Source organism: Cheilinus undulatus, linkage group 7, assembly GCF_018320785.1.
Source record: "Cheilinus undulatus linkage group 7, ASM1832078v1, whole genome shotgun sequence".
NCBI classification, from domain to species: domain Eukaryota; kingdom Metazoa; phylum Chordata; class Actinopteri; order Labriformes; family Labridae; genus Cheilinus; species Cheilinus undulatus.
The window spans coordinates 34403316-34430041 of NC_054871.1; the positions used below are offsets into that span (position 1 = coordinate 34403316).

Consider the following 26726-nt stretch of genomic DNA (forward strand, 5'->3'; position numbering starts at 1 on the left):
TGTGTTGCAGCAATGTTACGAGTTTGCTGCAAGCCAGTAAATCCAGATCAGATTATCCCATGCTTATCCAGCAAATGCATGTTTCTCATGAAAAGGGAAATAAACAGACTCTCCAACATTATAAGATTTTTTCCAAGAACCATTGTTACAACAAACACAACTACCAAACATAGATTTCACTCCTTTGTACTAGGATTGTTATAAATTGGTCTGTAGAGTTGTGTAATCTTGGTAACCGCAAGGTTAATAGTGGGTGGACTTTTTTGCTCAAACTCAGTGGCTCAAGCTTGACCTTCATTTCTAGTTGCCTTAATCCCACATCCCCAGCAGGATCAGCAACACCAACATCATTGCCACTCTCTGATTTGGCCTGTGTAATCATAAATCAGTATCTCTATCTCCAATAAGCCAGTGACAGTGGCTTGTTTGACTTCATCTTTTCTGGTGCCTACTTTTACTGTGATGCCAAATTGGCCAGAAAATTGTAGTAATTCTTTCTTTCTACAGCAGCAATTGTTTATGATTTTATATTGGAGTTTGTTTTTATTTGTTAACAAATCTGTTAGATTTATTATCTTTTAGGGGGGAGGTGTAATGAATAGTTAGATTTGTAAGAAATTTGTTGATTTTTCCCACAAAACTTATTTAAAAGTCGGTTAAGCCTTTTTAAAGTCATTATTTCATTGTTACATTACAGTATCCTATAAGATTGCAGAGCTCTTCATAACAAAAGAAATATTCTCTGGTACTTTTATGGGTGTCCACATCATTCTACCATTATACTCTTATTATTTTGAGTATCCTGTAATTTTAAAAGTTTCAGCACCATCATTCAGTTCTAATCCCTTTATTGCATGTCTTTGGGCTCCCCTATAAATGTTTTATTGGATCCCAGTAATTATTTTAAATTATTACTGAAGTAAGCCATCATTACCAAATAATTACACCATCATTTGCAGGCTGTAAAAATAAAACCGTATGTAACACAAGCTAATACTCTTGTGCTAAATCTTACAGGAACCAGAACTCATGTAATGTTGCTGTTTCACATCTTAATTTTGGACATCAGCTCAAGAGGCAGCAAACTTCTGCTACCCTACCGCATATTAAATCAATTTACTCCCACTTTCACTAATGTATTCAGTGCAGGAGAAAGTTCATGTGGAGAATAGGCCCCCATGCGCAGCGAATAATCTGATATAACAAGACTCAAAGTGCATTAAGTGGAGTGATGAATCCAGGAGAGGAGACAGGAGCCGTTATCTACATCATTACTGCTCAGCTGAGAAATCATCACACGCTCTCAATGAGATGAATGGAGAGAGTTATGAGGAGAGAGGAAAAGAGAGGAACTTAAAGCAGAACCATATAATGGGACTGTGTCTTTCATTTTCATATCTAATGAGACAGGAGCTCTTAGTGAGTTTCCTGCCGTGTAATCTGATGTTAATGACACAGCTCACTGGGCTAATTTACAATGATAACATTTGTAGATATATGCACAAGTATAGCATAATGTCAGCCTTTATTATTGACTTTCTTCCTAGCGGGATATGCTACATAACTGTAATTACCATAATCAGATATTAAAGGTAATTAACTTCTTTGCCTATTATGAGGTCACCCATATATAAAGCTCCCTAGGTGGCTGTTTCAAGGTAATGTCATGCGCTTATATTCACAATGTTAATATTGAACCAATTAGGCAACCTGTACATGATGGATCTTGCTAAAAGTGTCAGACACAGAAAGTGAAGTTAGTAAACAGAGTGTGAGATTTTCACATGTTTCTAATGTTATTTCTGTGTTGTGGAGTGACTGTTAGACCTTTGTTTGTCTGGAGGCCAGGAAACCCAGCTCTGACAGAATGCTAATGTCTGCTGGATGAGTAAACAGACCCATTTTGCTACCATGGTAGTCATAAAACTTAATAAGGTGATAAATAAAATGTCGTATTTGTAATTGCATTCACCACTTGTTCCACTGTCCTCAAGTGGCAGAAATTTAAATAAAGCTTTACAATAAACATGCTGCTGGTGTGAATTAAACTTTATTAAAGTTCACTTTGTTTTCTTGCTTTTTCACTCTCTCTTGCTTTCCCCTGATGCTTCACAAATACAAAAATCTGCATATTAATGCATGATGATGTCTAGTACATGCCCAGTACCAACAGGAGGATCCATGATTGCAGCACTGGAGACAATTCACACTGCTGGGGAGTCACGAGTTGGACATAAACTAGCCATAAAATTAGTCTGTTTGTGCAGCAATAAGAGGGTGATTCTATTTTTGAGATGGGGGCTGCATGGTCAAAGAAATATGGCTTTGTTATTCCCTTCTGCCCAAAGGGTTCAAATACTTTAACACCCAGAACACACTGGGCTTAATGCCTTCAAAGGTAACCCCTAGGCCAGACCTCTGATGACAAGACTGACCAGTGCTTCTGGTAGGGGATTTAATATATGAAGTATGGCTGTCAAATAATGAAACTACACTTATGAGGATAAATTCACATTCACAGTCACACTGAGTGTTATATTGGGTATTCATGCACAACTGCTGTAAGTTTCTAATAAGTGACGTCTTTAGTTCACTGCTAGCTACTGATTGAATTGCACATGTTTTTGCTAAGACGCCGGAAAATGATAAGCTTAAAAGATGAGCAAAGTATTTTTGGTGAAATTGAACAGACCCCAAATCTTTTTGTACATTAACTGAGATGTAGGGGGAACACTGCATGTCATGTGCACGTGTGTTATCCAAGACGATGAACGCTCTGGGTGCCCATGCACATCAAAAACCTCTGAAAACATTCCACAATTGTAAAAATCCTTCAAAATGATCAACGACTCAGTATAAGACTGATAGCAGAAATGATTTATGTTGGTAAAGTGACAGTTCAGCAAATTTTGTATGGAAATTGAACATGACAAAGTTTGTGCCAGAGTTGTCCCAGAACTTTTGACTCTTGATCAAAAGGAAAAATGTGAGAAAAGTTGAGGAAACATTTTGGAACCAATAGAACCAATAGAAGGAAAACCGTTTCATTTCACATTGGAGCTATGCAAGTTGGCTTTGCCTGATGACAGAGATAGAGGCTGGCAGGTCCATCTGCTTTAAAAGGTTAAATAAAGATGCATTCCTCACGTTTTAAGCTTTTATTGTCTGTTGTAGCCACAACAGCCACATTCTGTTAGTTGCCAGTTATCAGGGTCTCTTGGTAAACCATAACAGCGGCTGCTGTTGACTCATCCTCCACTGTATTCTGGACCATATAAGTAGCTCCAAAATGTCTCCAACATTGCAATAATAGAATAGTTTTCCTCTGTATCCACAGTACCTCTGCTATTTAACATTTTTTTCCAATGTTTGTTTTCGACAGGTGAGAACAAGATGTTCTCATTCTGTTGCAGCCCATCTAGGCAGGCAAGGGAAACAATGGAGAAGTTGTAGCTCAAAAGTTGTCTGAGAAACTTTGCAGAGTTTTGCTGGTACATGAGGAAGGAGCTACCCTAATAGATAATGATGAGGGGAGCAAAAATATTCATGTTTAATATCTATATTTTGTTTAATTTTTTAAGCACATTGAGTCTTTGCCCGCATATGTAATGTGCTACATATTGAAACTTGACATTTAGGTACAGTTGGCTAAATAAAAACCCAGCTCCAAAAATAACTAGGCCTATACATTGGTTTTTAAAAAGTTCAGCGAATGAGCTAAAGCAAATGAATTTACAAACCAAATTTTGCAAACCTTCTGCAAATACAGAAATAAACAATGTAAAAAAATAAAAAATAAAGATATGGATAGTTTTGCATATTTGAAGTGGGGGTTAAGTTAACTGTCACTGTGCTAGCCTTCTGGCTAATAGTTAGCAGATAGCATTTTGCCACTATGAAGCCATAGCCCCCCCCCCTTCCAGTTTAATTTATTTCTGCTGCTTCTTTCAAATTTTTGACATCTTATATGGCAATTTTGATGTTTTTGCCACTTGTTACCCATTGTCTCATCTTCTTTTCTTCACTGTTAACCCATTTTGCCAGTTTTTGGCCCTATAGTACCTCTTCTGCCCATTTTTGCCACTTCTTTTTGCCATTTTCACCCATTTTTTCTTTTCATAATTATTCCATTATTTTTCAATGAAGTTGTTTCAGTTTTGTTGTTGTTGTTGTTTCTGGCACCATGATGTTTGTGCACATTATGGCTTAGCTATGAAGTCTGACATTCATTTTTTAATCATTTAGTTCAGTGTGGCCATCAACATTGTTAACAATATGAACAATATATTGTTGCTATCTGAGTCACTGTGTGTGTTATCTGTGTTTTTATGTACAAGATCCTTCCTTTATTCCTGCCCTAATAAAGTTGTTGGATTGGATTGGATTGAATTGAATTAAAACAAAGGAGGGGTTAAATTTTGAAATATGCTATGTTGTACTACATCAATACATTTCTGTTCTGTTGCTTTGATAAGAGTGGTTATTATTCAGGTTGAAAATACGATATGGTTATCAAAGCTTAACTTCATAATGGGCCATGATCTTGCTGGCCTCCATGGGCCCCCAGTTTGGCTGGGCCTCAGAAAGCTCTCCCCTTTACCCTGCCCTAATGGGCAGCCTTTCTTGTCAGCAGTAAGTCTGAGTTGCTGTTAGTAGTAAGCATATTAGCAACACGAGTTGCCAGTCAGCTTTACCACTTTTAGGAGGGACCAGTCATAGAGATAACATGGAAGCCAGATTGTCCAGGGTCATTTGCAGCACACAGATTGACTCATAAAATAAAAGAAAAGGCAAAAAGAGCTAACAAACAGCTCTAGAGCACAGGTAAGTTTATGCAGAAAATTCACAGTGCTTTACACTACTTCAGCTCAGCGGCAGCAGTTTCTCTTTAAAGAGGCAAAATTGACTGGTGAGTCCTTTAGCAATTATGCTTACTATTAACAGACACCTCATCCAACCACATCTCACAAAAAAGAACTATCTCTTTAATCATAGTAATGTAAAGGCAAGACTGCGTGATCTTGTTCTATGTTCAATGACTGAAAAAGCAGCAGCAAAAACACATTCATGCTGACATCAACTAGTGCTGACAGCTTGACTTATTTCAAGGTTAAATATCCTGGTCTACAAGTGTACAATAGTCTGTATTCCAAAAGAATTCATTTGTTTTAATAAAATATTCAGTAGTTGACACAACCTTGGCTGAAATGACATATCATCACTGTATTTTTCTTCTGTTATTGTTATGACTTAGATTACGGCTTATAAATTTGTTTAAATCTTTCCCAGTGTTTGAGATATTTATGATAGTTTTGATGTGAAGAAGGTTTCTACAAGTGCAGACAGATGATCTGTTGCATCTGTTCAGCAGGTTTATGATGTAGCTGCTTCTTTGTCTTTGTTCTTCTGTATAACTTTTGACATTTTATTGCTTTGCTGTGGACATGTTGTTTTAACTCTAAAGCCAGGTATTTCTTTATTAAGATGAGTTGAGGTTTCTTCCATTTTTCCATTATTTTTTTGACATTTTTTAAAGAGAGCTTTTGGAAGAGGTCAAATTAAAAAACATAATAATAATAATAATAATACATTTTATTTATAAAGCGCTTTTCAAAAACTCAAAGACACTGTACAATAATAATAAAATACATTACGCAAAAATAAAAGCCAAAAACAGGACAATATCACAACCAAACAGAGAAAACAAGCAAGCAAGCAATCAAAGTGACAAGACAGCAGCTGGATCAAACATTAAAGTGATGCTATTATAGCCCCCTGGCAAACAGCTGAACTCAACACCCTTATGAACTGACTAGATTAGAAATATCTGCTGCTGCCATGACATAACACCAACATTCATCCTATTAAATAGAGTAGTGTAGTGTATCATTGCATAACAATCTCAAAGGGTACTGAGGATTCTTACAGGTATTAGTCAAACTTTACTTATTCATTTGTGTCTCAGTAGGTAGAGTCGGTTGTATATTTAACAATCCGTGTGGACAACAGAATCCCTCCTGCAGGCTACTATGGATTTTTTTAATTATTTTTAAAATACCAACAGCAATCCTCCAATGACTCCCACATCTACCATCTTGCTCAGAAGATAAAATCTGTAGGTGCCGTGTAGCTACAACAGTTTGTGAAGATACAGCAAAGATGGCCGCCATTACAACTTTACTCACTGACGGTACCAAGTTATCAGGCATTCACATGTCCCATGTACCATCCCTGGCCATCTCTATGAGGAGATTACTCTTCCATTCACACTGAACAAATGAACCAGACTTTGATGTTAAGTGTGTGCAGACCCGAGCCTAGGTCCTTAATGTGAAACCATCTTCACACTGAGAGGGACAAGCCAGGCACATGGGCAGGAGTGTTAATTTTATGGGGAAGACTTCAACTTGTCTTTTTGACATCTTACAAGCAAAACTTTCAGTCAGCTAGCTTTTAATTAAAAGAGAACTACCAGAACACTTTCAGGGATGTTGAACAACTTTGTCTAAAAAGGAAGCATTTGTCAAACCTTAAAAACACAACATTAAAATCCCAGCATTCTCAAGAAAACAACTGCAAAAAGACAGAAAGAAACGTAATCTCCCTCCTAGTCCCACACACACACATTAAAATACGTCTGTCTTGATTATAATAAGGTCTCAGAGGGACAACCTCTTTGAAACAAATGTTAAAGGCACATGTTCTTTCACCTCCAATCAACCTGAAACACATACGCAGCCTGAAAAAACATTATCATGCTCCTAAAAACACAAATCCTCTCAAATATTAGAGAAAGACTGTGCCTTTAATGTTTGCACTAGGAGACCAAACTGAGGTCCAGGGGCTTGTGTAAAACTACAGACTAATTTATTGCTGTGGGGTAACAAAACGTCTCCTGTCTCCGCTCAGGTGTTGAAAAGCCTCAGACTGATACAGAAACACACAAACAGTCTGGACCTGGAGGCTGTGGCTGCTGCTGCTGGAAGGATTACTTACAGAAAACCTATAATCTATCTGGCAAAGAGAGGTGTGTGGTTCTACGTGAGTCCAAGCACACGTTTGTTTGCGTGGTACACTTGGAAGCCAACAGCAGTAGACCAGCAGTGAAATCAGTGAAATAAAGAGTGTCTGCATCTCCTTCTACTGTAATTTTCCTTAAATAGCAGTGATGTCATGTTAGCAGTGGGGTGCTGCTGGCGGCTGTGGGCAGCAGCGTCCTGGCTGTGTTTGTCTAGTAAGGCTATGCTGTTCAGGGCCGCTGGTGGAGGGCCAGGCACGGGGCCAGCGGTGCCTGATGATAATAGAGGGGAAGTGGATGTGGTGGGTTTAATCACAAGCTGTGGGGGGAGAAAACAAAGTCTCCTGTCCCGACTGATGCTGCTGCTTTAACCTCCTCTTTTTTTATTTCTCTTGTTCCTGGTTTTCCATTTCACTTTCTGTGCTGTTTCATCCGTCTCATTCTCACTCCTTAAGAATGTAATAGCTCTAATAGGTTACACAGTACAAGAACAGTCATGGTAACAAACAAGAACCCCAATTAAATCATCCCAATTAAAGACTAAAATTAGCTGCAAGCATGAGTGTGGTAATGATTAGAATTTCACACTTAAGCAAACACCATCTTCTTACCTTTTTATGTCACATCAAATGATGCCTCATTATCAGCTTAAAAATGTATTTAGATGCATAAGCAAACAGTATCGTATTCAAACAATCAAAGACACAAAGAAACATCATTGATTTATATTTTAATACTTGGAAATATAAGCACCAATCCTATTTAGCTCCATCTTAGCTCTGAACAATTCTTCAGTGTGTTGCCTTATGCTGTTTGTCACTTTCAGGGGTCTGCTTTCTCAACTTTCGTAGGCGGGCTTTATTTGTTGGGGAGTTAGTTAACAGTTTCTAGTTCAGTTAGATGGCTGAGGACAATCCATTGTCATTCATTGAGAGGCATCAGACAAACAATGCTGTGAGTATTTATTTTATTATAGGTATTGTAAAAATATGTTTGTGAAATTTGCAGTTCTGTTTCATGTGCATGTGAGATTCGCTTGCAGAGGATCTAGATCAGTGGTTCTCATCTGGGATATAGCATCAGGACCCACAATCACCTTCCTGATGGCAAATCAACGACAACTTCAAATTTTCACATAGCCAAAAGTTTTGTATGAAAAATGGGGCAGTTTAGACTCAAAATGAAACAAACAATTGAGGAGACAGTGAAATGGAGATGTCCTTCGAATTAAAAGCACATCCTCGACTTTTTAGCACACATGTTTTTCCAGGCATATATGCATATTATATTGCTGAAAATGGCTTCACAACCCACTTTTGGGTCCCTACCTAGAGTTCAGAACAAAGGATAAGAGAATGGAAGATTAGCCTATTTTTTTCCATGAGCCATGTGCATCTCTTGGCCAAAATAGACCATGACAGTCTGGCTGCAGACCCTATCTCAGATGCCATCTGTTTCAGAATAAAAATTCTGCAATTTGGCAGTACAGCATATTTTCAGTTTAGTTTTTTTTAATTGAACTTTTTTTAAGAAATATCTTCATTGCTTACATTACAGACTAAGAATAATTTCAATAATAAAACTGAGAAAAAAGGTAGATATGTGAACGGTTTCTTGTTTAGCTTTGTTAGCTATGTTAGCTTAAGCTAAAGCTAACATAGCTACTCTAGCCATGTAGTTAATGTTACTATGTAAGCCAATGTAGCTAAGTTAGCTTTAGCAACTGTAACTATGTAAGCTGTGTAGCTAGTGTAGCTATGGTTAGCTTCATAGCTTGTTACGAATAGATATCCATGCACTCTGTGAGCTTTAGCTTTAGCTCTGTTACCTCGGTAACCCCCATATCTACACAGCTAATGCAGCTAACTGAGCAAAATATTTGCTATGAAAGAATGTCTTCACTGAAGATGAGTTTTTCCCATAGACTGTAGAAAGAATTGGACAAACCCCGTGTGATGTCAGTCGTCTGCTTACAATAGGCGGAGTAAAACGGCTTTTTGAAGCCAATCCATGGATTCTTCCATATTGAAATCGCGGTCTCAACCGACCTTTGGATCAACCTAATGGCCCGCCCACTAAGCGCGACTTCCTGTCAGGCTGCTAGCTAGCATTCCGGTTGACAGGAACGGAGCCTCTGCCGAGCTATCTGTCAATCAAATGAGACGCGCCAATCACCATGAAGTGAGGTTTATCCTAAATATAATCCAAACAATCGTGGTACAAAAAAATTCACCCCCCGTACAGTGGGAGCACAATAAGACTCTAGCTAATGAGACACGTTTGGTGTTTTGAACCAGGCTGTAAACCAGTTTATTTTGTGTGTCAAAACCGGCTGTTTAACATGTGTGCAGACTGAACTTCCGGTTTTCCTACAGCCAGCCTCAAGTGGACACTCGCGGTATAGCGATTTTTGGCACTTCCGCATTGGCTTCATTTTTTAGGACCGGAGGTTGCGGCTTGGTTTTTCCCTGTAGGCAGAGGGTTTACTCAGCTTTATCAAACTTTCTGTAATCAGATTTTGCAGGTAGAGTTTTTAACTTTTGAAATCCCTTATCTTAACCTTTACCTTAACCTAACCGTTAGTTTAATCCGATTTTATTTTGCAAGTTCTTGCATGTATTTCTGTTCTGACGGATGTAGCACTTCACAGTAACTGTCTGAGAGAGCGGGTGTCTGAGAGCTATGCTCTAAAGCAAGACCCCTCTCACCCCTCAAATAGACAGTGAATTGAAAGAGACTCATATCAAACTTTTTTTTTGCAGATATGTATGCCAACATCAGTAGATTATATTTCCAGTGTGTTCCATGAAGGCCCTGATGACAACCACAAGCCGAAATATATTGATCTAACAAAGATGTCCTCTAAACTCAGAATATTCCTGTTTCAAAACTGATGAAATAACAAGCAAGATAAAATTTAGAAGTGCTGGTATTGAACACCGGCACACTTAAAGGATTGACTTAACTATCCATGATGGTGAGCCAAGACAGTGTTTTCAATATGGCAACCACTGTGGACTAGACCTAAAAAACCCACTCAGAAACTAAACCACTGATGTCAGTATTTTCTAGTCTGGTGGGCCCCCAAACCCAAACAATGAGCTGAAATATAATAATAAGCTCGGTGAGGCTCAACAGAACAGCACTGTCAGTTTGATAATTCTTTGTGTATTTTATTTTGACACTTTCACCCTGCTATTTGCTATTTGATCCAATGTTTTCAAGTTTGATTAGAGGGCTTTAGAGTTTCTACACTGACTACTTATATCATAGGAATGCAAAACATCAGATACTTTTCTTAAACTGCACACAATAATCAGAGGCATCAGAGGAGATTTCATTCAATTTAGCTCATTGTTAGGCTGTCTTATCCATATTTCTTCTGTTACGCCATTATTTTTTAACACAGGTTGCCCCTGATTTCTGTGAAAGATTTCTGAAATCACATTATACACTACCTGTTTAAGGAGACAAATCATAGCCATTTTCACCTTTGAATATACTCTGCTGTTGTGTATGTGATATGTCTGTGCCATGCTTTGGTCAACATATAAGCATATATATATATATATATATATATATATATATATATATATATATATATATATATATATATATATATATATAAGAACTAAGGGAGGTTTTTGACCCTGTATAAACCAGCTCTAAACTGCCTTCGAACAGTCCTTTTTGGTTTGTTACCCTTTAATAAAAATTAGTGCCTTCTCATGCCACCCCTCTCTCCTGTGGGATGTGCCAGTATGAGTGTAGTAGTGTGCTTCCATGGCAGCCGACAGAGAAATGAGGTGAGGGACAGGTAATTCTATTGATACAGTCAGGTATGTGACCGTATGCCAAGTTGGCACTTCACCATGTCATCCTTGGTCCAGTACTTATCTGACCTCCTAAAAGCCATCCTCAAGGCCTATGCCTCATCTCTCCAGGTATCCTCCCAGCTGACAACTTCCTCAGTAATGTCACATTACTGAATAGACTGAAATATAGGTGCAAAAACACTTAAAGTACATTTTGCATGGTGTTGTCCCTTAAGCAGAAAAGTGCAGGTGGGCACATTCAGTACATTTTCATGATAAAACTGATTCACTGTCTTGGCTCAACTTAAATAGTACTTTGAAAAGGCACATAAACATTTTAGTGTAACTGCAAGTATACAAGTAAGACTTCTTAAAGCTTTGGGGTTCCAGTGAACCATGGTGAAAGCTGTTATCCACAGATGGAGAAAACTTGGTGAACCTTCCCAGGGATGGCTGGCCAACCAAAATTAGTAACTCAACCTTGCATATAAAAATTCTCTGTGTGCCTTTTAGCCTGGAGCCTGGAAATTGGTGGAGACCAAACAGAGTACATAGTAACAGGTGGATATTTTATAATGTTTTTATATGTTTGGGCTCGTTGCTTTGTTTTTCTGTTTGCTTCTGCACATGTCAAAGCACTTTGTAAACCCATGTTTTTAAAAGTACTATACAAATAAAGCTATTATTTTTATTATTATCATCATAAGCAATTACAGTTTACAGTTTAAGGTTTTATAAACACAACATGGTGAAAAAAAGTGGATATAGTGGACAATGCAACAGAACCTGGCATGATGACAAGTAAATCAGTGCAACAGGTAGTTTTAATATACAGTTAACAAGTTATCAGTTTAGTGAACAAAAAAAACAATAAAGCAGATTAATTTTGGAAAAGCAGGACACTACAATGACAGTTTTAGGTCCTTATATCAAAGCTGTGTGAAATTGAAGATATTTAAAGCATCAACAAATGAGCAGGAAAGAAAATTGTGCTGAGCAGAGAAGAGTATGAAGCAGTGTCACTTCATACACAAAGATCATACCAGTTGCTAACTGGTCATATGATACGAATCACATCCGCCAGGCCCACTGACTGTGAATCTTCCTGAATGTTTCACATCCAATCAACTTGATTTCACATGGATATTTACTTGGGGCCTGACAGAAAAAAATTCCAGGTTAAGTAGGGATGAAAATTTCTCTTTCAGTTAAAATATGAAACTCAGTCTGAACATTTGGGGAACTTTTAGGGGTCATTTGTAAGTTTGAAAGCACTGGTTAAATATTCCAACAAACTTTTAATGTCATGGTAATGTGCTGGTTATCTTACTTTGCTTGCACTGTCAAAAAAAGTATTCTATTTTTTTCCCTGCTGTCATTTTCCCTGCTGTATTTTTCTCATCTTGTCTCTCCTTCCCTTATTCATAGAGGACATTTTTAAGGTGTCTCTGATGTTATCGCTCTTTTCTATGTGTTCCTTTCATGATCTTTGTCTCTGTCTCTTCATCCCTCCTTCAGCACAAGGTTATATGTGTCTCTTAGCTCAGACTCATATTCATCACAGTCGGCTGAAGAGCCCGTTGAGGAAAACGGTGTGGCGTTCAACCAAGCCAGTGGTCTAGTCAAAGAAATCACATGTGTTCCCAGCATCACTACACAGACACGCACACACACAGAAAGGCAAACAGCTTGACACAGTCCAGAGCCCCGAGAAGAAGAGATGAGGTTTTTGGTCGGTGTGGATGAGTGAGCTCAGGTGTTCTGCCCCGAGGTGAGCTACTCAGACGTTTGGAGGTAAAAGTCAAAGAAAGTTCCACACAATAATAATCAGACCTTTTTGCTCTAAGTAAATGTAAATTAGGAGCGTGAAAGTAGCAGCAGCTGTGACTTTTCACCTCTTGTGCAGACAAAAAGCCACAGCAGGGGGTTTTACAGTAATTACTTAGGTTACGAATGACAGAACAAGGAGGGATTTTCAAGGGATACAATTTTTTGTGACCTTTAGAAAAAGTTAAGTTCTGGCTATTAACTGGATTTGCACAGGAGTGGGTTGGATTAGCTACAGTTTATTTTTATTTGAATAGAGTTTGTAATGGTGGTTGTGGGTTGGATGGCTTTCTGCAGACAAGAGCAGCAACTGTACAAATTTTCCACTAGGCCCATTTCCTTCGATTTTATGATTTTTCCAAAACCCTCAATTTGGATTTAAAAAAAAATAGGGCATGCCTTCCTAAAGAAAAGACTTTGTTTGCTTGTATTAACCAAAACAGCTATGAGAGGACTGCACTTTTTGAAAGATCAAAAATTGCAGTGTTGAGTTTCTATCTTCCTTTGGCACACATATTCCTGTGACATCACACACAAAGTGGGAAGCTCAGATGCTGATACGTTGCTGGGGTTTTTCAGGTTGCTTGTAATGTAAACCTTACCAATCTGACAAACATTTTTATCTTTTTACCTGATTGAAAAGTGGCAGGTAAGATAATCGATATATAGAATATCAGACCGCATTTAATATTAAACTATAATCATCCTGCACTTACATGTCTTAGTTGACCTGACTTTCCAGATAGACTGTTTGCATGATTATATTTCCTATTCATCTGGGAAACGTCCCGTACAAAGCTTCTGGGAGGGGCAGGACTTTTCAAATAATTCTTGGAAGGTGACTGGACAAAAGTTCTGTCCGTCACATCCTTTACAGACCAATCAGAGCAACAAGGCAAAATGAAGTATAAGACATGCACAGCTCTGGTAGTAACCTGAAGAACGGTGGAGCTTCCCAGTGGATAAAACTCATGCTGAGGCCAGTAGAGAGAAGTGCATAAACATCCCCACCAAGAGAAGCTTGTGTGGCTCTTTGCTCTGGTTTTAATAAAGAAATGTGCTGCAGTTCTGATAAAACTGCCACTATACTAAAAGTACATCTGAGCTAAATGCTACACTCGTGGCTGCCTTTGCTGTCGGCTTACAGTGCAACCAAATCCCAAACATAGCTACCACCTTGTTCCCCCTTAAATGATGCTGATTGGTCAGGTCTACTGACTAGCCGCCGTTACTGCGGTGGACTTAGCACTGGACTCTCGCCAGTTAAGCTTTGCATTCTCATGAAAGTTAACTTGTAAAGTGAACGTTTCTTCTTTTGCCATGACTTTCAGTTGAACTTTATTTTATTTTACAAGTTAGAGGACGTGGTAGGCAACATATGGATTTCACAGCTGATTTAAAAATCGTCACAAACTTAAGATATGTACATAAGCATCTATTTTTAAAAAAACAATGTTTTTGCTAGTACATACTTACATACAGTTTTCTATTATTATACCAACTAATTTGAATAGAATGTAATTAAATAGCATTTAATCTTTTTTTTTTTTTTTTTTTTTTTAACGGATGCTGGGTTTATGTTAGTCGACATCGTTTTTTTCAGACATTATGACACGTAAGTGCCAAGCAGATAAAGATATGAACAGCCAATATGTCCAGCTGGAAAATATGCCAGTTGCTAAATAAATGGCAAATAATTACATATTTCATATTGTATTTCCTGAAGAAGCATTAGTTAAGGGTTGAATAGTTCCAATATAAACTAGAAGACATTCTTCTATGACCAACAGTTTGTGGGCTATTTTTTTGCGAGAGCATACTCCTTCCTGCTCAGTGCTAATGTTTATTGATTTACCTGCACATGGCTAATTAAATATTCATGGCATCAAAATGAAATTGTGGGGAGTTGACAGACAAAACTCTATGCAGGATAATCAGCAGTATGGGAGGATTCTGAATCAGTCAAGGATGCACAGCTTAGCAACACAAACATGAAGAAGTAGCATCTGAGTGAGGAGACTGGGTTAGACCTGGGGGTAAAGTTGTACTGGACTTCGAAGAGTAGGTAAATCTACCTGTGGCCAATTCTCAAAAATATGATTTTTTGAAAAGTATTCAAAATAGATTTGCGTCACGCAGGAAGGAACAGATCTTTTAGGCCGTGGAGGACAGCACAGACTTGTTTACATAAGGTTGGTAAGCATGATCAGGGCTATCCAGTCTAACAGCAGTGAAGACGCAACTTCAGCTGCTGGAGGGATAAACAAGACAAGGACAACACTAAACTATCAACAAGGAATATTTTTTTGCTTCAACTATTCCAAGAACAAGGATAGCTGGATTTTAAAGTTGTAAGCTGACAGCAGTTGCAGCTGAATTCATCAGCTTATGAGAATCTAAATCGTCAATTAGGTAAGCAACAAATTTCAATTAAAATTCTGAGTTTTAGCACAGTGTCTGACATTAACCTGCTACTGGTTAGTGGTTTAGTGTAACGATTTGTTGGTGTTTTCTGTGGAGGATGTTTGGCTGTTGTACACTGCTAATGGTGGCCAAAGAGCTAAGGGCTAACTGAGAGCTAACGTGAAGCTACTTATTGTTTAATGTGTCAAACATAACAAACCACATATGCAAGGAACAGCCGGTCACACTTTATGATGTTTTCTATTTGACTTACATGCAAATAAATGAAATAATGACTTTTCTCAGTCATTTTCAAGGTCATGTGTAATCTGTGTTAGACAGGCTGTAATGATAGGATGGACAGCTCGGATTAAGGTTCAGTTCAGTTTTTACTGTTTTGGACTCAGGTGGGATTTAGTATAGAAATATGTGGTTCCAGCCTTGATATGATTCTGAATCACAGTGTTTGCATTTTTAGTCTGTTATTGCTTTTAATGCTGGTTATGTCCGTTAGATGTAGATAAGCGGAATTCTGGAGGTCAGTCAGCTACAAGAATCTAGTGTGAACGCTGGACCTTAGTTCATCTTTTTACTGTATTTCTGAAATACATATTAGACATGGGTAAAATCTATTTGTGTATTTGTTCAATATAACTGAAGTCATAGCCTTCCGATTATGGTTCACATGCGGTTCTGTAACGTTTTTATTCCAAACATATCTGCTGCTGTCACAGCCAGCAGGTGGTAGTGGACACTGCAGTTCCACCGCAGTAATGGCGACGCCCACAAATCAGCTGTGGGATTGGTCTATAATATGAATTTGTTCCATCCCTAGAATTCAAATTGTTGCCCATCTACAGCAGTCATCTTAGTTGTCTGGGTTAAATATACCTCAATGGCTTCTTCATCATGTTAAACCCTTCTAATGCCAAGTAAATGGATGTGATAGCCTGGTTCAGAGCTGGATATCTGTCTGAACTGGGAGGCCCTGCAAGATCTTTGATCATTTGAAAGTGTTTTGCATTCCTCTGGTTCCCATGTTAACTTTCTTTAACTGGTTCCTGATTAAGTTTTCTTCATGTTTTTCTTGTCTGCTCCTCACATTGTGTTCCAAATTTTAAAGATGTCCTTGACTGGTAACTTCCCGGCAGAGTTAACTACACCTGGAAACTCAAAATTCAGTATCTACTTTTTCTTTTTCTTTTTTCAGACTAAACACCAGCAGATGCCCACTGACTCATAAGCACTGTTCATTGTTTTTATGCTGCTGGTTTAATGATCCAGAGAACAGGGCTTTAAAAGCATAACAGGATGTTCAAGCACAGGCCCATTTCACAATAAATACTTCAATACTGCAATAAAACCACACTGGAATGATGTTATTTGTCCCAGCTTTTGTTTATAGTGATAATATCTTTTAATGGATATGGATGGATGAGGATTGTGAATGAATTAAAAAAAAATTGAAAAAATGTTGGACTGAGGCTGTGTAATTATATATAAAGCAAGGCAAGCAAGACAATAAAAAATGACATAAACTGAAGAAATGAGATCTAAAAAAGAGGTGTACAGACCTTAGTGATGGCGAGGGCGCACGCTTGACCCCAGATCTCTATCAGCTGCTGCTGTCCAAACCTGTAGTCCTTCAGGAGCTCCGTCTCGATCGCTGCCGCTTCCCCTTTACTGAAATACAGGAAAGCATACGGTTAGTAAGAGAGGTATTATATTTGTTCAACATCATCCTCCAAGTTTTCATTTGAAATCCATAATTAAAGTTACAATCAAAAATTATCTAACTTTAAAAGTGATTCCCTGTAAAAATGCAGCATTGGCAGACTGAATCTGTCTTCATATCTCTTACATTTACAGAGTGAGCTGTGGATGGGAATGCAAATTGACACATTTTTTAACCTAAGTGGTAACTGGATTGGTTTCCACCAGCAATCTGGTGAAATTTTAGTGTGAAGAGAGCTTATATATATGAAAAGGTGAAAAAAATCAATACAATTCTTCATGAACCAGTCGGCATAGATAATAATGTTTATGTCATAAGAGTAGTGCGCAATCCATGTGCAAATAACAAAGCCTTCTTCTCACCACTTTGTTCTTTTTCACTCATTTATTGATAAGTCTGAATGTGTCCAATTTCCGGCAGTATTGGAAAAAGACACTGTCATTACAGTTTCACACTTTGTCATTTCATCTGCCACCTGGCCTCCTGAGACTCTCTGCCAGCAGACCCATTTTGATGTGTATGTGCAAATAAGCAACTCAGGGACAGGCAGTCTGGATATTTACTTAAAATACTGAGGTGTGCAGACATGAAAAAAGCTTTAAAATGCAGAAAACATGCAAAAGATAACACTGAGTTTTAAATGGATGTAGAATTGCACATATTTGAGTGGTTTCCTTGGTATACAGTGACCCATAATGTATACAGGTATTTACAACACTGCTATATTAGTCGACACAAGCAGTCATGCTTAAGTAGGCTGTGTGTTCCTGAGCCTCCAGCTGGTGGTTAAGACTTTCTATATGTCATCGAACACTCATAAGAAACCTTTACAGCTTCTGGGACATGTGGCCATGAAACTGAAAACACAGCAGCTGGTAGATGAGCTGGCCTGTGACCTTTACAGTAGCTAAGCTAGTCTGTGCATGCATGTATACTGATCAATACTTCCATAATGTAATGTTCTGTGCTGATTTCTCTTCTTCCTCTGGCTGCTCTTTGCATGGTGACAATGTGACTAATGTTGCCATAGAAAAGCCTGCTGGTGCTGTTTTTAGCATGTCTGTGTGTGTGTTTTTGTGTGTGCAGTTAGCAATTGGACAGCACAGCAGTGGTTTAGTGACAAGGCCACAGCTACAGGGCTGTCCTCCTTATTAGGAGAATGAAGTACAGCAGGAAAGCCGGAGGTGTAAATCATAAAATCAGTCTTTCCTATCATCGGTTTGAAACCTGTAACTCTACAGACCCCTGGTGGCTCTTGTCAGTACTGCAGATCCATGAGAGAAAATTTGATTTCAGGTTGAAAAAGACTTTAAATGAGATGTTAGAGGACTCTGTAGCAGAAGGACTTACTGTTAAGGAGTTCTTCAAATGTTATTTAATATTCCTGTCTGCCTTATTACTTTGCAGATCATTTATCAGTCTGTTGCAGGCATATGAAAGCAGATGAGAGAAGGATCAATAGACCAAATCGATACGGTGCTTCTAATCAACAGTGACTCAACAGGGTCACTCTATTCTGCGTCAGCCTCTCAGTGAAGACCAAGGACACTTTGTGAATGCATGTGTGCATTTATGATTTTTTTCAGGAATAAGATTGTGCTTTCCTGTGTCTCAGAAACACCCTCACAATATTAAAAACAGCTTTTGTTCAAACATGTATACTAATGTGCAGGTGTGCTGCCAGGAATTCAGGGCCCCATGAAAGGGGCCCTCAGCCGACCCTGTGATATTTCTATAACCATACCTGTGTTACACATATAACTCATTAAAAGCTGTCAGGAATTTTATAACTTCAGTATGTTTTGATTTCACCCATTTTAAAACACTTTTTTTATTCCAATGGTTCACAGAAAATCTTCAGTCATTTTTCCAGACCTACAAATATTTTACTAAAAAAAAGTAATTTTTTTTTTTTTTTTTTTTTTTAGTGTATTTATTATCAGCAACCACCAGAGTTGGAGCAACAACACAGATAAAATTCTGCTGGAGTAGAACCTCAATCACACCCATTTAAGTTTTGATTCAGCTACCACCACTCATGGACAGTCACAGCTGCAGCTCGTTAGGTGTCTTAGCTGCAGCTAATCACTGGCAATCAAGGTCTACACACATGATGAACTTTCAGACACCTGTGTACTACAGCTTCTAGTCAGGTAACCTGGCTCCTCTTCAACCTTTGCATCTAGTGAATTTTCAGTGAGGTTTTTTTGCCTTGTCTAACTCCATTTTGTTCTCTGTTTTCTGTCCCTCTGCCAGTGATTCTGCCAACCACCAGCCAGTACACTCACCATCGTTCACTATTGGTGTCAAATAAACTCCTTTAGCCTTTCTTCCTCATCTCATGTTCTGCTCCAGGGTCCTTGTCATTTGTTCTTTACAATTGTTCTTCTAATAATAGAACACTAAGTCTAAGACCTGTATGTAAGCATATTTTATTGCTCCTTCACAGTACAGTACAGAAGCAGGTCCGAAATGATTAAGTACATCGCTGTACTGAGTAAAAAAAAAAAAAAAAAACAGCTTTAACATGAGTAAATTTATTCTGTATTGCTCTTTAGTGAGTTTAGTTGCTGTAGAGTTTGTTTTGTTAATCATGAGTACATAATCATTATTAAAGAGTTAAATAAAAACACCTATTAACTCTTAAAACTCTTAAACTGGGACCAAATGTTATCTTTTTTTTCAATTTGAGTAAAATTTACTCAGGTAAAAATTTACTTTGTAGCTACCAATAAAAAGTAAAGAAGAAAAACAATTTATTTTTCAAAAGACAGGAGTGCATTCATCAGATATTGTCAGCCAACACCTGTGCACTGTATGGATTTTATAAATACATAGGCAATGTTTTGGTACACAGGAACATCGCTAACATAATTGTGCATTTTAGACAGAACGTTTTTTTTTTTTTTTTTTTTGTGTAATTTTTGACTTTTTTCAGTACTTGTCAGGGCTGAATAGGTGAACAATACACATTTTTAAAAGGAATATTTAAACAGGCTATTCTATATTCATCTCTTCTTCATGTATACAGTCTTTCCTAAAGCAGTTATGCCATAGCACATTTAACCTGCATGCGTAAGCTCAGCCATCAATAATAATAATGGCAGATTGCATGATTGTGTCTCTTTTGCTCCTCTACTACCAACGTGAGCAACAAATGGTCATAGAGAATAGCGTACGCCACATGATCTTAAATCTACTGCTGAGTGCAACCAGAAGGGCAGCCAGGAGAAAGTTTTGGGTGAGAGAAACGTTATTGCTCCATAATCTTCTTCACTGTTTTTGGTGAATCTCTGTGGAAGTGTTACAGCGCCACTTACATGACGGACATATATACTACGGTGTTTTCAGTCGTTGGTTTGATGGTTTTGTGCTTACGCAGACATTGTGAAACAATGCCAAGTTTGTGGAGAACTTTTTCAAAAGGAATCATATGTATATGGTTTTCATCTCCCTGTGGACACGGCCCTAGTAGTACCATTGTGTGAAGCTTGGACCATGGGTGTACATGTCAGTCAGCAAGTTCATATCAAAGACTAACAAGAAGGATATTTTGTCCCTAATTTTATTGCATTTTACTTTGTTTTGTAAGCACATTTTAGTAATTTTTGTTCTTTTTTTGGTCAAGCAAAATTTAAGCTAACAAAATTCAATTTAAGTTAAAGTTATTTAGTCAAAGTGAACTTGAAAAACCTCGGTTTACTAACTCTAGTTTTGTGATTTAAAGCAAGGGATTACTCAGAATTGGTTATCCAAGACTTTTATTTTTCTTGTGTTTTTAAAACAGCTATCAGTTGTAGGGTTCCACTGCAGGACTGATGTGATGTAGCGGAGGCAGAGTCGATTGTTTGTCAACTGAAAAAGTCTGGGATTTGATCCCTAATCCCTGCAGTCACATGTCAATGTGTCCTTCAGTGAGAATCAAATTTTACTTTTGCCCTTAATATTCACCATTCTCTATTAAAGAAACAAACAAAAAAACATTTATCTATTGTGGTTTCAGTACATGTACCCTGTTTCAATATGTAAACCCTTTAAGCCCCCTTGGACCTGCACTGAAGCTGGGATGGGGAAGGGGAAAAGGTTAAATGAGCTATTTAGGGCATTTGACCCAAACAATAACCTGTCAACAAATCCAAAAGCTGATAAAAAACCAGGCCAAGGAGGTGAATGTTGGCCAAAGGTAGGTACTAGTGCTACTGATCCATGGGTTTGTATCATTAAATAATGTCTAGGGACGGCGACCAACCATTCCTGGTGGGGGGGCTTTGAGTATTTAGTGCGACACAAGCTTTACCATTACCATTTATCATATTGAAATATGATGTGCCTTAAATAATGAAAACTTCCTGTTACACCCTCAAAAACTCTATTGCAGTTGGAATGAAACAAAAAAGTGCATCTTTATGACATTTCAGTTTTTTTGTTTTTAGTTTTTTTGTTTTTTGATGGCATCTAGAAGGATTTGATTTTTTTTTTTCTTTACAAAGGTCAAAAATGGTGGAATCGTGTCCATTCCTTCATTCAACCAGCTTCACTTTTACTTTTACTATCATAGTGCTGATTTAAGTAAGCTGACGCTTAGCGATTTGAAGCCAATTCTACAACAGTCATGGTGACATTTCACTACACTCACACTGTGAGACTATTTGTTCACGACACACAACCAACACGTGATATATCGGCTCACACTGTGTGGTTCGATGGTCGTGCACATCCTGAGTGTCACAGTGTACAAGAGAAGTCAGTATGAGCTCTGACAAATGATTTTTCCTTTGAAAAGTCTCACAGATGGAGATTGTCAGATTTGTTGCATCGTTTTCTTGCTTCAAATAGTAACAAAACTGCTCTTATCTCTTTCTCACACACACACAAAACACCAGCAAACACGACTAGCAGCTAAGTAATAATTCTACATCAGCTGTAGGTCTGCAGGTAGGCCTATATTCTGCTCATGTATTTCCTTTATTAAAGGTATAGCACATCAGAAAGACATTACTGTGTTTTTATGATGATTTAAGATGATGTCCAACGATTTGAGAAAAAAAAAAAAAAAAACGCCCCAAAGTTGAGGATTCTGCTTACTCTGCTCTCGCTGCGCAACTGTGTGCAGTTAAATTATCCAACGTGCCAGAAATTCATGCAACAAGTAGGGAGAAACCAGTCCGGCAAGATAGTCCCTCTGTTCACTGCACAATAAACAATCAGGCTGCAAGTCCGTCCGACTTCCAAGTGAGTGATTCAAATCAAAATTTGTGTCTGAATTGGCTCAAAACCATACAGTGACCGCCCTGCTGTAGAAAGACAATGCAAACATAAACTATCTGTTTAAGAGCCTTTTCCTCCACTGGAGCTATGGGAAACATAGTCAGTGTTTACCCCCACCACAACACCCATGATAATGAAATCAACCACCATGAAAAAATAATCCCAATAATAGAGAAGTAAATATTCAATTATTGTTGCTGCAGTTGAAGAATTTCCATCTATTATGTTGGAATAGGGCTGTTTGATGCCACTGTCTTGCATTTTATTTTCCAACTCCATCAATTTTCCAGTGAGAAAAACCATCACCACTTCTTTTATTGTTCTCATTCTGCTGAACAGTCCCAGTGAACCACTTTGTCTTAATCTCTGTGTTATCTGGTGTCTTTGTGTGTTTTCAAGCATAAATTCATTCAGTGCCATTTGTCTCTATTCTCCAAGGTGACACTTTGACTAATGCTTACTCTGCTTGTCTGCCTTTTAGGCTCTTTTAAGATGTGTGTGTGTGCTTAAGTGTGTGTGTTGCAGCAAGCCTGTGTATCCAAGTGGGGCTTCTGGCATTTACCTGAGCCAGAGGAGAGGCAGCAGCTGTCACCCACAGCTCACCTCAGGGTAGTTTCCTGAAATGCTGTGACAAGTGATCTTTGGAAAGTTCAGCTCGGTCCACAGGGTTTAGGGTAGTATCAGAGCATCTTGAGACTTTTATTTAGCAGAATTGATTTTAGATAGGAATGTTTTGTTTTCCTGCCTTCAAGACAACAGAGGGGAAGTCTAATACATAGTTGGACAGTGGATAACCCTGAGCCCTGGACTGATACTATCACTGTAACAGCACTTCTACTGAACAGCTTGTTGCTATTGATCTTTAACAGTACTGACAGAACAAAGTGTTGTGGGTGTGCAGCTCTTAGCAGCTGCAGGAGGCCTTACAGTTTAGAGAGCAGCACACAGCCTACAGGACAGACTGTCATGTGCCTGTTCAAAAGCTCTCATGGTGCTAAATATAATTATTAATCAAGCGCTGTAAACACCGAATCATATCAAAACCCCATGTCGTTATCAAACCCTTTTTTTTTAGCCTCTCTCTCTTTTGTGGTATCTCAGTCCATCAAAGAGGAACTTCTCTTCTTGCATTGTTGCTCCATTTAACAATGATTAAAAAATAATTGCAGTTGTTCATTTAAGTTGATTAAGTAATATATCTTCCAACAAATTTCTGTAAGGGGACATTGTAAATGTATCCTGTCACTTTAACATCATGTTGTATACCATGATCATATTTTATTGAACTCTATCATATCATGTCATATCCTATCTTATTGTGTTCTATTCCTATCATGTCACATTACATTATATCTTATCTTATAAAATTGTGCCATATCATGTATCTCCTGGACTTAGTCTTAAACAGCTTGTAAAATATTAACCCTGTGGTGCACAGTCAAGCTCTAAACATGCTTTTCTGGGCTTTAAAGACCCAGTAAAGAAAAAAATAAATCTGTATTTAGGTTTTTTGTATGACAGGTCATTGTGCTAGGAACCCCCAGGTCAAATTTCAGTCGAATTAAACATCTCTAGGTTTATAAAAATAAAGCTTCAAATCATAAAAAATGAGGCAGTAAAATCTGCTCTGGGATGGTGTGGGCATGTCTGTTGAATGAGCTGAAGCCACACCCACTCAGGAGAAATACGATCCTGTCAAATTTAAAAAATGCTGTTGGTGGTGAGTGTTGCAGCAGATAATAATGATAATGACCCAAAACATACCTCAAAAAGCACCAAAAGAGAGTGTTGAAGGAGCCAGCAATCAGTCCGGATCTAAATCCCATTGAACACCTGTGGAAAGATCTCAAAATTGCCGTTGCAAGAAGGCACCCTTCAAATCTGAAAGACCTGGAGCAGTTTGCAAAAGAAGAGTGGTCCAAAATTCCAGTTGAGATGTGTAAGAAGCTCATTGATGGTTATAGGAAGCGATTTGTTTCAGTTATTTTTCCCCAAGGGTGTGCAACCAATTATTAAGTTGAGGGTGCCAACAATTTTGTCTGGCTCATTTTTTGCATTTTGTGTAAAATTATGTCAATTTTGGCTTTTTTTCTTCTGCTTTTTGTGTTGTTCCAATACACATAAAGGAAATAAACGAGTTTACCAAAAACATTTGTTACTGCAACAATTTCTGGGAGAAATTGGGTATTTTCTGGAAAAATTGTGCCAATACTTTCGTCCAAGACTGTATCTAGTGTTAAAACAAATTTTGGATTTCATTTAACAGGGCCTTTCAGAAAAAGTGTGCTGCTGTAATGTCATTTTAATTGAACAAAAAAGTGTTGCCTCTAGTTGTGTCATTAATCAAAGCAGTTCCTGTCCACAGAGACACAGAGGGCCACACCACAGGTTCTCTGTCTCTTTATTATGAGTTACTCAGGCAGCCTCCCTAATGATCTGCACTGCAAGAGCTGCACAGTTTGACAGAGCATGGCCCAGCACCGGTTTGTCCAGACCCATAAGAAAGTACTCTGGGATATAAAACAGCAATTAGCATTAGCCGCTGGTGGCAGAAATGATTGAAAATGCATTTAAAATCAATAGAAAGACTTTCAGTGTCAGATTAACTGGTGTTGAGTCAGACTTTCCTGTCCGAAATCGATGCTGAATACGGGGATGTTCTCTACCTTTCTGATGTGCGCTGGCTTAGTTGTGGCCCTGTGCTGCAGCGACCAGTTTTTGAAAGACAAAGACTGACCTCTGCACAAACTGAGTGACCTGGCAAACCTGGCTTTTTAGTTGATATGACTGGACATCTTAACAACCTGAATAAAAGCCTACAAGGCAAAGATTAGTTTGTGCCACAGCTTTACACACACTTGAAGGCCTTCTGTGTTTCCAAAAGGCCAACCTTTGTGCTAAAAAAGGAAAATATGTGTCTGTGACATAATTCAATCTGGAGTTACAAGATTTTTCTGTCACTGAGAAAGACATCCAGCTGTTCTCTACCACCTTCTCCGTGAACGCAGAAGTTGAGGAGAGTCTACAGTTAGAACTGATCAAAATGCAGTGTGAAGATTCAGTGAAGAATAAACACCAGCTTCTCTCCATACCCAACTTCTACCGAAGCTTGGAAAAGTTAAAGTTTCCTTTGATGAAGCGCCATGCAAAAAAAACTGAGAACCAAGATAACAGACAGCCATCTCTGCGATATCCTTTGCATCTCAACATTCAAACTTGCTCCAGACGTGCCAGCCATCCTCCAGTCAAAGGTGCAGCATCACTGCTCCCACTGAATGCAGCTCCACTCCTGTCATGGGTGAGTTAAAATATATGACACCCAGTATTTATGTGTAAAAAGCCATAAATCTTAATAAAACAAATTTGACAATTCACTAAAAGAAAGAAGGTAGCATATTCTAATTGTATATAATCCTTCCTAACTACATTATTTGTATAGACTGAGTTAATTTATAAAAAAATATTTGCCGAGAAGAAATCGTTGACATGTTTATTTTTTACATCACTATATTTAGAAACATGAACAGCGAAAAATCAACTACCAAAAAAAAAAACTCGATTCATAGAGCCCTGGTGAATAAAGACAATGGATTACAGCAGAAAATAGTGCTAATCACGCTCATTTGGTCCTTTTGCTGCTTCGTCTTTTGGTCCGGTTTAGAAAGCACACGGCTCTGATCATCTTTTAGTACCATCACTACTATAAAGTTACACAACTTCCTGCAGTTTGCTCTTGTTTTGAGTCTGAATGTTGGGATGAGCTGTCACCATGAAAGGTGCGTCTTTTCATCCTAAGCAGGGGCAGATCTAGAGGGAAAGCCCCCTGAATTCTGATTGGCAATCGCAAAATTCTTAACAGTTATGACCTATTTATTATAAAATGCTATTAATGGAAAGCTGTGATGTAGGATATTTTTGTATAAATATTTTAAACAGCTGTTTTAACACATTTTAAGTGAGCTTTCTCAGTGTGGCCTGGCCAGCCTTCAATTCTCCGCATGCGGCCCTCAGTGGAAAAAGTTTGGACGCCCCTGGTCTATAGAAATACTTCACAGGTGGATCACTGTACGGTGAAATAGCATGCAAGAATACAAACTTATGACTGAAGAATGGATATGTCCCAAAAAAGCATCCATAGACATTTTCCCACCTAGCCTGTGAACATGTTTAACTATTTAGATGTGCTGAGTTTTATTTATCATGCTCTTCAAAGAGGTTACTGTTTGGAATTTGGCTATATATTTATAAATGAGATTTGGGTATAACCTGTAGTTCTTTAAAATGTTTTGATCTCTGACTTTAACCGCATTTTGTGAACTGGGGAAGGGCCTCTGTTCCTGAGGCCTCGAATTACTACATCCACCTCTGATGTTGTGGTGTGTCCTGTCTTATCATTATCTATCATATGTTATTTTAACATTGTTGTGTTGCATTGAAGAGTATCGTATTGTCTCAGATCAAATTGTATTATAATGTATCAAAGCTTATCATATTACAATGTGTTATATTGCATTACATTGTGCACATGTGTAATACAGCTAAACAACAACAGTAAAACAGGCCTCGTGAGTACTGGCTTCTGTTGCACCTGTAGCCTGTGCCTTGCAGCAGCCACTCCCCAGGGAGAGTGCTGATTTCCCGATGCTGGGTACGATGTGCT

General features: G+C 38.2%; 1 protein-coding gene across 1 annotated transcript in view; it reads right to left on the reverse strand.

Annotated features, from left to right (window-relative positions):
- The window catches only part of yjefn3 (YjeF N-terminal domain containing 3), an 87355-nt gene that overhangs the window by 11839 nt on the left and 48790 nt on the right, over nt 1-26726 (reverse strand). Inside the window, exon 2 of the mRNA XM_041792033.1 lies at nt 16638-16746. Within this exon, the coding sequence (XP_041647967.1) occupies nt 16638-16746 (109 nt within the window). The remainder of the gene's footprint in view (nt 1-16637; nt 16747-26726) is intronic.